We start from the raw sequence: 13,789 nt of genomic DNA, 5'->3' as shown, positions 1-13,789 counted from the left end.
TACGCCGGGATGCGGTGTGGGATGCGATGCAGCGCGGAGGAGAGGACCCGGAGCCAGCTTCAGGTAATGTATACGGGGGGGGGGGGGGGGGAGAGAGGCGGCAGGAGCAGCTCAACAGATTGTGATCGGTTTCAGCCTGTTTGCAGTAAAGGCAGCCATACGATCCCTCTCTGATCAGATTCGATCAGATGTGGATCTGTCAGTTGGTCGATTTAATGGCAAATCGACCAGTGTATGGCTACCTTAAAGGTGCTGGACTGACCAAGCATGTCTCCAGACCTAAACCAAATTGATCTTCTGTGGGGCTTCCTCAAACAGTAGATGGAGGAGTGCAAGGTCTCTAACTTTCACCAGTTTTGTTGTGGAGAAGTGAAAGAGGATTTCAATGGCAGCCTGTGAAGCTTAAAGGAGTACTGTAGGGGGAAAAAAGTTGAACTTACCTGGGGCTTCTAATGGTCCTCCGCAAATGTCCTGTGCCTGTGCAGTCACTCACTGATGGGGCTTGCACTCTTTTGCAGGTAGGCACTTGTCTGTTTTTAAGTAGCGCTGCTCATTTCCTTGCCATGTACTACTTTAATTCGTTTTTGGTCAGCTGCTCCTACGTAACAGCCTTGTTTTTGGTGTATATGCAGAGCTTCTGTTTGGGTTCAAGGTGCGTTTGTAGTTCCTGGGGGGGCTCAGCGCACCTCTGATTGTAGGCCATTCGGAGGCGGCCTGTTGATGCGCTGATCCACCTTTTGCGCAATTTTGAATTTTTCAAATTACTTGGTAGCGCACCCAGGCTATGCATATGCATAGGTTAGGATTTAGTTAGTGTTAGGTCCCCTCCCATGGAGGATTGACTTCTTCGCAGTGGGAGGGACGAGTACTTAATAGGTTGCATGCAAGCTGTTACAGGAAACCAACATCCTCCAGTGGTAAACAGGTCATGTGTATGCTAGGTGTGTATTTTATCCCACAAGTGGGGCTTGCACTCTTTTGCAGGTAGGCACTTGTCTGTTTTTAAGTAGCGCTGCTCATTTCCTTGCCATGTACATCTTTTATGGTTCGCCCGCTGTGCCTCTCGTTCAGAGAGCCTAAGAGTGTCCTGCAGATGCGCAGCGCAGTATGTGTGGGTCAAATGGCGTCGACCAGGATATACAGAATGGGAGGCACAGCAGGCGAACCATAGAAGATGCCAGGCCACGGTAGGAGCTGTAAGCCTATGCGCACCTCTGCACACACAGCGCTACAGTATCCTTTCAGGCCCCTTTTTACACTTACTGCATTAAGTCGTATCGGTGCTCTTCCCCCACTGCTTGTCGCTGTGGCTACATTGCCTGAGACGGAACAGAAATGTTCCGAATGCCAACAATCAGCAAAGAGCCTTGACACATGTAATCCTATAGGATTACTCTCACTGCAGCGCACGCAGTGCAATTGCAATTTGCGACAATTTCAAAGTGCTTGTTTATGTCCTCTTACCTGTTCTGTTTATTGCCTGCTTTAAGTTATAACTTTTTTTTTCGGAGGGGGCAATTTTTTTTTCTAAGATCTGCAGTAGCACTGTACTGGGGACTGCCGTGTGGCACGGCTGATCCCTTCATAGGCTGGGGAGTGATTGGCTGGCGGGGGGAGGGAGGGAGTGGGGGAAAAAAAAAATACCCACATTTATTAAAAAATAAAATAAAATATTTAGTAAAAAAAAAACTGTGAGGCGATCAGACCCCACCAACAGAGATCTCTGTTGGTGGGGAGAAAAGGAAGGGGGGGGGGGGGGGGTTGATATCACTTGTGTGCTGAGTTGTGCAGCCCTGCAGCTTGACCTTAAAGAGACACTGAAGCGAGTATAAAACTCGCTTCTTCTCTTATATTCAGCAGGGGCATGTGTGCCCCTGCTAAACCGCCGCTATCCCACCGCACAACGGGGGTCCCTTACCCCCCAATCCCACCCGCAAAATCTACGACCAACTTCGTCGTAGATTTTGCTGCTCCTAGAGGAAGGGCTAACGGCTGCAGCCCTGCCTCACAGCGCGTCTATCAGCGGCGCATCGCCGCCTCTCCCCCACCCCTCTCAGTGAAGGAAGACTGAGAGGGGCGGGGAGAGGCGGAGATACGCGCTGACAGACGTGTGAGAGGCAGAGCTGCAGCGGTTAGCCCTGCCTCAGTGCGGAAGAGATCCCCGGCGAGGACGGAGGGGATTTGGGGGGTAAAGGACCCCCGTTTTGCAGCACGATAGCGGCGGTTTAGCAGGGGCACACATGCCCCTGCTGAATATAAGAGAAGAAGCGAGTTTTATACTCTCTTCAGATTCTCTTTAAAGCTGCAGTGGCCATTTTAGTAAAAAATAGCCTGGTCACTAGGGAGGGTTTAACACCACGGTCCTCAAGTGGTTAAACAGATGTTGTATTTGATCTATTGCTAATAAAATATTCTTGCAAAGAGTTTTATTTTCATTTTTTGTTTAAGGTGAGACACATTCTTTGTGAAAAACATGGGAAGATCACGGAAGCCATGGAAAAGCTGAAATCAGGAGTGCGTTTTAGTGAAGTTGCCACTCAATACAGTGAGGATAAGGCCAGGCAAGGGGTATGTAACTAAATCAATGTGATTTACTATTCAAATTTAACGATTTCTAATGCTGTGGTCAGATAATGCAGGGTTCTAAACACTTCGCTACTCCTTTCAGATTTGCTTTTTTTTTTATACCCTACATTTCTTTGCTTATTTGTGCTCATTTTGGGTTTCTACAATTCTGATGCGTGTACTCTGTGCTTGCTTTTTTTCATTTGTTCCATTTGTCATTCATTTATGCACCAAACTATTACTACCTTTTTATTTGTTATTTGAGGGTGATTTAAAGGATATACACAGTTACGTCCGGTGAACTGAAGGTTAGTTTTACGTCAAATGTGTAATCTTGGGTAGCAACTATTTGCTGTACTTGTTCCTGAAGTAAATGCAGCTTTGCTTCTCTTCAAATTCACAATTAGTTTATGAACCCCATAAGTCAATTTTCATCTCCTTCTTTATATGCTTCCTCTATCTAAAACTTGTCAAAAATAGTTTTTTGTTTTTTTTTTCTTTCGAGGACTAGGCTACCTTAGTATTACATAGTTACATAGTTATTTGGGTTGAAAAAAGACATACGTCCATCGAGTTCAACCAGAGAACAAAGTTACAACACCAGCCTGCTCCCTCACATATCCCTGTTGATCCAGAGGAAGGCGAAAAACCTTTACAAGGCATGGTCTAATTAGCCCCAAAAGGGAAAAAATTCCTTCCCGACTCCAGATGGCAATCAGATAAAATACCTGGATTAACATCATTGGGCATTACCTAGTAATTGTAGCCATGGATGGCTTTCAACGCAAGGAAAGCATCTAAGCCCCCTTTAAATGCAGGTATAGAATGTGCCATAACTACTTCCCGTGGCAATGCATTCCACATCGTAATCACTCTTACTGTAAAGAACCCTTTCCTCAATAAATGGCTAAAACGTTTTTCCTCCATGCTCAGATCATGTCCTCTAGTCCTTTGAGAAGGCCTAGGGACAAAAAGCTCATCCGCCAAGCTTTTATATTGCCCTCTGATGTATTTATGTATCTCTTATTCAAGAGATAATTTGCTGTACCCATGTGTGCAAGTGCCCAATAGCTTATATCAGGGGCGCACTCACTCACTCTAACCCTGATAGGTGAGGATGTTCTAAAGCAGGCAGAGTTCTGGGAGTACACCTGGTTTGTATAAAGTTAAAATACCACCATTTATTCAGTGTGTATCATATGAAATGCACAAAATTTTAGTTGGAGACTTTTACATTTTGACAAAACATTGGTCACAAACATCTGTATATGCAAAGCAGTGGGTACAAATACTTAACCATGCATTATGAAAGTTTAAAAGAGACATAGGCCTCAATTCACTAAGCTTATCTCCTGTCTTTAATAACGTTTCTAGAGTTATCACCATGGTGACGAGGCATGTAGTATTCAGGAAACATTTTACCTCAGGCAAACCTAAAGTTAACTCTTCTGTCTTTAGGTTAACTCTTTAATCCTTAAAATAACTCCAGAATGGGGGAGCATGCGCGGTGCCGGAGGGAACGAATGTGATCCTCTGTAGCTCGGCTCCTCGGCAGCCTTCCACAGCCAAATTCAGCACTACTTTTTGCACCAACGGCTCTAAAAATTTGGGGGAATACTCCTAAGTATGTCTAGAAGAGGAAAGGGGAAGGAAGGCGCCAATATAAAAGCTCCAAAAGCTACTAAGAACCTCTCTACTCAAACTCCCAAGCGCGCCAATCGAGCCAAGATGGCGGACGGAGCCACCCAGGCGCCTCGGAGCAACATGTCCACTCCGGACAGACAGTCTCCCTCGACCTCAGGAACCCAACCAGGGCTGGATCAGCCATCGTCGCCTCCACCGAACCACGACGATCTCCTAGCCAGCATCCAATGAGTGTTTAGAGCTGAACTACAGGAGGCGGTCAGAAATATCACCGCAGAGATCCGTGAACATGGAGGCCGCGTGGATGCCCTCGAACAGTAAGCCGACTCCATAGCGGATGCTCTCGAGATGGATAAGCAAGATATTGACAATCTCACTGAAAAGATTGATCTTTTGGAACTAAAACTTGAAGAAATGGAGAACCGTAGCCGGCGAGCAAATATAAGAATCAGAGGCCTACCGGAGTCATTTACTGATCTGAAGCCAGTGGCTCTTAACCTCTTTGGCAATCTGTTACCACAGATGGACGCAGGCTCTTTCCGCATGGTCCGCATCCATAGAGCGCTGGCGAAGCCACGGAATCCAGACCTACCTCGGGACATAGTCCTGAAGCTCCAGTTTGAGGAGGTCTGGGATCTTATTTTGGATGCCGCCCGCAACCTAACCGCCCTTCCCGGAGTTCCGAGTACCGTCCAGCTATACGCGGACCTGGTGCCAACCACAATACAAAGACGGAGGGCCCTCTGCCCGATCACCCTTTCTCTTCAAAAAGCTGGCATCCGCTACCGATGGGGCTTCCCGTTCTACCTGGCCTTCACGTATGGAGGGGAAACTTACACCTGTCGCACGCCAGAGGAGGGCCAAAGACACCTAGAAGTTGCCGGGATTACGCTAGAACCTATGCCCACGGTCCCTCTACCCCAGAGACCGACCTGACCTGCACGAGTTTGGTCCGTAAGGCGCTCCCGCCAAAGGAACACACTAGATCCCACCGCTTGAGGCCTACTGAGAGATCAGATTGACCTCCCAACCTACCGGGGGTCCGTCGGATTCATCACATAAGGTGACCCTGGTCCCATCGGAGACATTCTATGGCTACGACCCTGTAAGTACTACTTGCCCTGTTTTTACTGGATAGCTCCCACATCCAAAGACTTCCAAGACTCCCTCTCTCCACCATTTTAATATCCCTAATTAACAAAGACCTTCGACACAGCCGTACTTGCTATGAGAACTAGCTGTAATGTAGCATAAATAAGGCACATGTAATGGCGCACTTTCATAGGTTTACCATCACTAACTTTGGGAGTAGTGATACCGACCTTTTCTATCATTCGGTTATACTCTGCAAACAACTGTTTGCTAAAGTAAGCATCCATTAGAGGCTATGGATTGACCTGTGACCTCTACACTGGGACCTGATCGTGCACATGAACTCTAAGACTTGCAAAGGAGAGATTGCCCCTTCACGGTATCCAATTGCAAACCTCTCGATTTTATTATTCTCGTGATAGAGACTTTCCAGAGAACTTTGGGCCCATCTCCCATATTTTATCTATGCTCCACTTTCGTTCATGCGATCTTTTACCCCCCTTTTTTAAGATATATGCCACTAAAAGGTCTATATTGCTACCAATCCTGGTCCAGGGTACATTAAGACATATGCTATCTATGTCATAAATATAACTCTCATCTTTTTTCAATTCTCCACTTCATTGCTTTCGCTCCTCTCTTTTCTACCTCCCACTCTCCGTTTTACTACCTTGCCTGCCTTTCTTTGGGAAAAATCCCACCTTTAAGCAAACCATGGTGCTGTTGACCTACTATTGCTATAATATGACTAAGTTCAATTTGTCTACTAATTCCTAATGGAGGGCTGCTGAGAGGATATAGTGCTGCCTCCTAATTAATGGTCCGAGTTGTCAGATTACTATTATCGCTGGCAACCTGCACAATTACCCAGAGGATTTGTTTATTCCTCTTTACCTGGGAAAGTTCTATGTTATATGTTAGACCAAGTTGGTCCAGTTGTTCTATGTTGTTCTTTTGTGGCACAGGTTTCTTTACTAATTCGCAAAGTCTATACAACGGTTATGGAACAGAAGGAGGTACAGTGACCCTGCGCTGTCTTTTCCCCAGCAATGACTAACCTGAATATAATATCCCACAATGCAAGAGGGCTAAATTCCCCTCAACGCCGTAAGGCATTCATAGATTACCAAAAATCCCATCCTGACATTATCTGTGTTCAGGAAACGCACTTTACAAAAACATCTGCCCCAAGATATTTCCATAGTCACTATCAGAGACACTTTGCCTCCTCTTCCAGCACAAAACATAGAGGGGTTCTAACTTTATTGAAAAATACCCTTCCTTTTGATGTAGACAAATGCATAACAGATGACGAGGGGTGTTATAATATTTTGATTGGGACTATACAATTGCACCAATACTATATAATAAATGTTTATTCACCCCCCCCCCCCCCCGAGTCCCCTATGAAAGCACTAAAAGAGATAACAGATAAACTACATGACCTACCTCAGGGAACAATAATATGGGCAGGCGACTTCAATATCGCCCCTAATCCCTCACTAGATAGATCCTATCGCACCTGTACAACTAGGCAAAAGCAACTATCTGCCTCTCTAACTAAAACAATGGCAAGTGTTCAACTGGTAGATACCTGGAGGGAGCATAACTCTCTGAGTAAGGGATATACCTTTTACTCTACAGCTCATCAGACCTATTCCAGAATTGATATTATATATGTCTCAGCATCGTTAATACCTAATCTGATTTTTCTCCAGACATGTCATCAGCGCTTGGTCTGATCACGATATTGTCTGGACTTCCTGCAGCTCTCTATTTACCCCGTTAACACGCCACCCCCCCCCCCCCCCCCCGGAGACTAAATGAAAGTCTTTTAATAGATAACGAAATCATACTAGATCTTGAAGAGAAACTACAAGATTATTTCCAAATAAATGATAACCATAACATCAGGCCGGATATTCTCTGGCTGGCCCATAAGCCTGTTATTAGGGGACATCTGATTAAGATAGCCTCCCAAAGAAAACGATCTAAGACAGAAAAGCAATTAAATTTAGACCACAAACTGTCCCAGCTCCAGAGAGCACACGCGCACTCCCCCTCCAGGTATCTCCAAAAACAAATTATCGACATACAAGCTCAAATAGAGATTCTCCTTTCTGATCGCACAGAAAAAGCAATCCGATGGACAAGGTCCAAACAATACTTCCAGTATAACAAACCTAACACCTGGCTAGCCAGAAAATTGCCCCATACACAATCAATCAATAAAATACTAAAAATACGCACTAAATCAGGAACCATAACTTCTAACCCACTTCAGATACACCAAGAATTTGCGGATTATTATAAACACCTTTACTCAGCTAAACCCCCCCCCACTATGGGAGACCCCGCATTACCCCCCCCCCTTTTTCCAACAATTAAGAACCACCCATCTATTACCAGAGAAATCCCAAGCCCTTAACGTCCCAATAACGGACCTAGAGATCCAACTAGCCATCAAAAAACTCAAAACGGGCAAAGCCCCAGGCCCAGATGGCTTTTCAGCCCCTTACTATAAAAAAAATTCAAGAAAGTATTAGCTCCTTACCTCAAGCGCTTGTTCAATTCCATCTTAGATGGAAAAACCCCCTCACCCGAATTCCTCCAATCTACTATAACAGTCATCCCCAAGCCACAAAGAGACCCACTTGATGTTAAAAACTACAGGCCAATATCTCTGCTTAATTTGGATTATAAATTACTAAACGCGATATTAGTAGCAAGACTGAACAAAGTCCTAAACCCCCTAATCCACAAAGATCAAGTGGGATTTATTCCCCTTCAACAGGCCCCTGACAATGTCAGGAAGGCAACCTCATACATGTAGCGAACTCCCGCAAACAACCACTCGCCTTACTTTCACTCGACATGGAAAAGGCATTTGACACCATTGACTGGCCCTTCATGCTCATTGCCTTACAAAATGCAGGAATTAATGGAGCTTTTCTCCAAGCAGTTCAATGCCTTTATTCCCACCCCACTGCTCAACTTAAACTGCCTTCAAACACTCCTAACATCATTCCTATTCAACGAGGCACTAGACAGGAGTTTCCCCTGTCCCTCGCAATTTTTGCTTTAATCATCGAGCCCCTTGCTAACAAAATTAGATCTTCAAACGATCTACAAGGCATTAAAATTGGATCATCAGAATATAAGACTAATTTATTCGCAGATGACCTCCTTCTCACACTGTCCTCCCCCCACACTTCTGTTCCCAACCTTCTCAAAATTGTTAAACAATTTGGGAGTATCTCTTGGTTATGCTTAAATATTAATAAATCAGAAATCTTACTGACCAACCTTCCCACGCAAAGTGCAACGTCTCTGGCAGCTAGTTTAGGCCTACAACTCAGAACCAACTATCTAACCTACTTGGGCATTAAAATATCGGCTGATCCTAAAAACCTATTTGCCCTAAATTATAAACCAATGATTGCCGAGCTACAACGAGAACTCTCTAGATGGAACTCTCCCTCCATCTCCTGGACTGGTCGCATACAAGCAATCCGCATGAATCTCTTACCCCCGTCTGTTATACTTATTTAGAACCCTTCCTATTCAAGTCACTAAGTCATCGCTCAAGAACCTTCAAACACTCATCTTCAAATTTATATCTAACAATAAAAAGAGCAGAATTAACCAAAAAAAGTTTATAAATAGGCACAGGGGAGGGTTAGGAGTCCCGGATCTTTTTCACTACTATCGAGCTGCTCAAATTGCGCAGATGGCTCAACCACATTCCCAATTCAATCGCCCACTTTGGTCAGATATTGAAGATGCTCTACTTTATCCGGCATCCTTTTCCTCTCTCCAATGGTCACTACATATTTCGCCGGCAAAATACATAGCTAAATCACCCTTAACTGCACAATCACTACACATTTGGAATCGTATCAAATTAAGTAGAAATTTACAATCCACTCTCCCCAAACTACTCCCAATACTAAATAACCCAGCTTTTCCGCCGGGACTCGAAGCTCGAGCATTCCAGTGGTGGACCTCACAGAACTTAACCACCATAGAAAAATTACTTGTCAATGACAGAATCCCCTCCTGGCCTCAATTCTGTGCAGCTTTCTCCCTGCCTCCAACTGAATATTTTAGAGCCAGACAAATTTTCCACTACCTGGAATCCTTCCCAATTTAACCTAATACCATGCTTTCTTGTACCCCATATGAAGCCTGGTGCTCCTTTTGGCCATTGGAGGGAGGACTGATTTCGTATGTCTATTCAGTTATCTCTCAACCTCTCGAATTTTCAAAACTAAAAGTCATGGATGACTGGGAAACAGACTTCGGTATGTCACTATCCGATAAACAGTGGACAAAATGCTGTCTCACTCTAACTAAATGCAGCAACTACTACTCACACATAGATACAAATTACAAAATACTCCATCGTACCTACCTAACACCGCAGAAACTCCACCTGGTTTCCAGCTCCACATCACCAAAATGTTTTAGGGGCTGTAGCCAAATAGGGGACTTGGCTCACATCTAGTGGTACTGTCCAATAGCACGAAAGTTCTGGGAAGAGGTCACATCCGCCATTAGTACGGCCCTAGATATTCCACTATCTCCAGATCAATTTCAATTACTATTGGGAAACCACAAAAATGGAAGTTTCCCCAACATCGACTAGCTCAGCATATTGCCAAAGCTGCAAGATTACATATAGCGAGACAATGGCAAAAGCCTATACTTTCATTACAATTGGCTGACCTCATAGTAAGGGACATCCTAATCTCTAAAAGACTTCTGGCAATCCTTAATGATACTACCTTATCTTTCACTAGAACCTGGCAACCCTGGCTCGCGGCCGCAGCCTCAACAGGTTTAAAGCTAAGTACCCACGGGGGTACAATTGTAGCTGTCGCCGCACACGGGAGCGTGTGCGCGACAGTTCGGCGGCAGTTCGGCGACAGCTCGTCGCCAAATCCCTCTGCATCCACACGGCAGCAGAGGGATTAGCGATGCGGCGGAAGCTGTCGCCGAGTTTCCTCCCCCCCCGCCGGAAGCTCCGTGTGGTGTGTGTGGGTAGCTGTCGCTAGCCCGCATACACATGCGGGGCTAGCGACAGTTCCGGCGAGGTTGCGGCGACGACTGTAGCCGGCGATTGAACATGTCAATCGCCTGGCGACAGCTCCGACGGGCGACGGTTCGGGGCGCGCGCATCATACACACGGGGGAACTGTCGCCGCAACACGCGCGTGCCACGCGGTTGCGGCGACGGCCGTCCCCCGTGAGTATGGGCCTTAAGATCCTGTGCCCTATCCTTCTAACCTTGTATAATATCTACATTTGTACCTGATAACCAACCATCTATTTCCTGTGTCAAGTTATTCTGTTACTGTTACTGTCATATACAACAAATGCACTCAATGTATCTAAATTGCTACTCTGCCCTTTGCTAAGGGCTTGACCAATTGCATGTTTGTTTTCTAATGAAAATTCTCAATAAAATCTTTGAAACTAAAATAACTCCAGAATTCTAAAGTTTAAGACAGGCTGTTAATTAACTGCGTGTGAAAATAACTACAAAGGAGGTAACCTAAGGAATGAAGAGATAAGATAACTCTCTCACTGTGTGGTGGCAAGTTTTCTCTTGCTTTATTACCTCCAGCATGATCTTAGTGAATTGAGGCCATAGTCGGGGGGTGCATGCATTGTGCCAGTGGATTTGCTCCGTGCTTGGACCGATATTATGGCATAATTAAGCACATTTCGGGACGTCTCACTGCCCTTTCAAGCCTCTGCATTCCTTCATATGGGACCTAGGAGCAGAAAGATTAACTCACCAGGATCCTCAGCTAAGTCTGCATCGCGCCCACTGTCGAAGTTGTTCGCGGTCCGCTGATCCAATAACGTGAAAACAATGTCTTCTTGCCCTGCTTCTCCTAGAGCTCTGCCCAAATCCTCGCCAAGCATACTGAGTAGCAGATCGGCAGATTCTACGGCTCACCCTGCACTTGATACGGCAGCTCTAGTGTCCACAATACAACAGGTATTCCGCACTGAACTTAACACTGCAGTTACTAGCATCTCCTTCCAAATCCAGGAGATTGGGGCACGAGTTAATGATCTGGAACACAAGTTTGATGAGCTGGTAGATGTCGTCGAGTATGACCATGCTTCTTCCTCTGAGAGGCACGATGAGTGCGTAACGGCACTAGAAACTAAATTGGAGGACTTGGAGAAATTTTTACTTAACCAGCCGGACGGTATGGACGAGCTCAGCTCGTCCATCACTGCCGGAGGCTGCCGCTCAGGCCCTGCTGGGCCGATTTTAGTGAAATAAAAAGCAGCACACGCAGCCGGCACTTTGCCAGACGCGTGTGCTGCCTGATCGCCGCCGCTCTGCGGCGATCCGCCGCGAGCAGCGGCGAAAGAGGGTCCCCCCAGCCGCCTGAGCCCAGCGTAGCCGGAACAAAAAGTTCCAGCCAGCGCTAAGGGCTGGATCGGAGGCGGCTGACGTCAGGACGTCGGCTGACGTCCATGACGTCACTCCGCTCGTCGCTATGGCGACGATGTAAGCAAAACAAGGAAGGCCGCTCATTGCGTCCTTCCTTGTTTATTCTGGGCGCCGGAGGCGATCGGAAGAACGCCTCCGGAGCGCCCTCTAGTGGGCTTTCATGCAGCCAACTTTCAGTTGGCTGCATGAAATAGTTTTTTTTTTATTTCAAAAAAACCCTCCCGCAGCCGCCCTGGCGATCTTAATAGAACGCCAGGGTGGTTAAAGTTACTTTTATTCAACCAGCAAGTAATTTTTTTTGATGGTAAATGACACAGTTGTCTCCCAAAAGATAAGACGATGTACAAGCGGCATTATTGTGGGAAAAAAAAAACAGCTCTCAGCTTTTATTTACATTTTAAGCAACAAGTGTCCAATCCAAAATCAGTGTTCTCCCCAGAGCCAATTAGGTGGGTAAGCCGCCCGGGAAAAAGTAAGCTCGGCTGCCAACACGTGGCTGTAAATGAAACCAGCGCTGTTCTGCTCATCTGCGTTATAAATCGCCGCCCGGCTGACAGCACGTGCCTGTGAATAGAGAAGCAAATGCTGTTCTGCTTGTGTACGAGATCTTGCAGAGCTCGTACAGTCATTGGATTGGCATGGACTGGGCGGTAGAGCTGCATGATTTTAGGTAAAATTGAAATTGCAAATTTTTTTTCTCAAATTGCGATTTCGATTTTTTTTTTTCACGATTTTCTTCAAATCGAGCTTTAGCACTAAATTCAAAATGCCCCCAGTATAGTTTAGCCAGGTAAGCGCCTCCAGTATAGTTGCCCCAGTATAAGATCCTGCTATAAATAAAGAGCATTTTGATGACAATTGAGGAAGACTGTGTACGAGAGAACTTGTTAATCTGGCCACAGAGCTTCCAGCAGGGTAATTGCAGAGTATCATAAATAACGGTGAGAGAAGGCTGAGGAATGTGTGAGGGGTAGGAGTGGGTGATCTATTACCTTCGGACCATCACCCGCAGCATTAAGACAGAACACCAGCGCTGCGTCATTAAGGAAGTGTAGGGAGAGGGACAGAAAACCATCATTGCATCTAGTGTGCAGAGGGGGAGACATCTGTGTACAGAGCACAGAAGTGGGGCTCAGGGGTGCCAGGACAGGAAAGGTTTTGGAGCCCCTCCTTCTAATAGTCTCACCTTACAGCGCTGTCTTTCCTCCTGGCTAGCTCTCGTCACTTTTCAGCAGCTGCTGTTAACGCGCTGGCTCTGCCTCTTTCCCTCCCGGCAGTTCCGGGGGCCAGCTGATGTAAATATAATCATGCATCACTGTGCCCCCCCCCCCCCCCCCGTGTTGTTGGAAGGGGGAGGCGTGGAAGAAGCTAGGACTAGCAGTGAATATTTATGATCGTTAATGAGTCGGGCAGCGAGGGGCGAGTCCAGTCCAGAGCAGCACACAGCACCACCAATCACTCTGTACCACCCTCTGTACAGCTCCGCCTACCGCCTCCGTCATACCATCTCTATCTAGCTGTTGGTGGTGCTGTGTGCTGCTCTGGACTGGACTCGCCCTCCCCCTGCTGCCCGGCTCATTAACAATCATAAATATTCACTGCTAGTCACGGCTTCTGCCAATCAGTGGCTCCCAAAACCGAAGCTACTGACGATCCTGAAATCGTCTGCACGTGAATCGCGGTTTCGGTTTAAAACCGCAAAACCGTGCAGCCCTACTGGGCGGGATCATATACATCGTCATCAGGCGGCCGCTGTGTTCCCAGGATCGTAAGTCAGGAAGCCAGTCAGTGAGTGAAGCTGCGGGTCGGGGAATGATGTGTGTGTGTGTGTGTGTGTGTGTGTGTGAGAGTGAGCAGCCCCACGGCGCCCCCCCTTCCTCCATTCTGAAGCTGTGCCATTCAGCCAGAACTTCTCCCTACCCCCCCTCCTGGCAGAACTGATTAGGACCTGGGGCTTGCAGGTATGAGACTGCAGGATCCTAATGCTGACATGCAAACGTAAAGGTGCTC

General features: G+C 46.5%; 1 protein-coding gene across 1 annotated transcript in view; it reads left to right on the top strand.

The window, feature by feature from the left end:
• PIN4 (peptidylprolyl cis/trans isomerase, NIMA-interacting 4) overlaps nt 1-13,789 on the top strand; it is a 104,859-nt gene that overhangs the window by 39,289 nt on the left and 51,781 nt on the right. The window contains exon 3 of the mRNA XM_068249678.1: nt 2,449-2,568. Coding sequence (XP_068105779.1) covers nt 2,449-2,568 — 120 coding nt within the window. The remainder of the gene's footprint in view (nt 1-2,448; nt 2,569-13,789) is intronic.

Source organism: Hyperolius riggenbachi, chromosome 8, assembly GCF_040937935.1.
Source record: "Hyperolius riggenbachi isolate aHypRig1 chromosome 8, aHypRig1.pri, whole genome shotgun sequence".
NCBI classification, from domain to species: domain Eukaryota; kingdom Metazoa; phylum Chordata; class Amphibia; order Anura; family Hyperoliidae; genus Hyperolius; species Hyperolius riggenbachi.
This window is presented reverse-complemented; position numbering and strand designations above follow the sequence as displayed.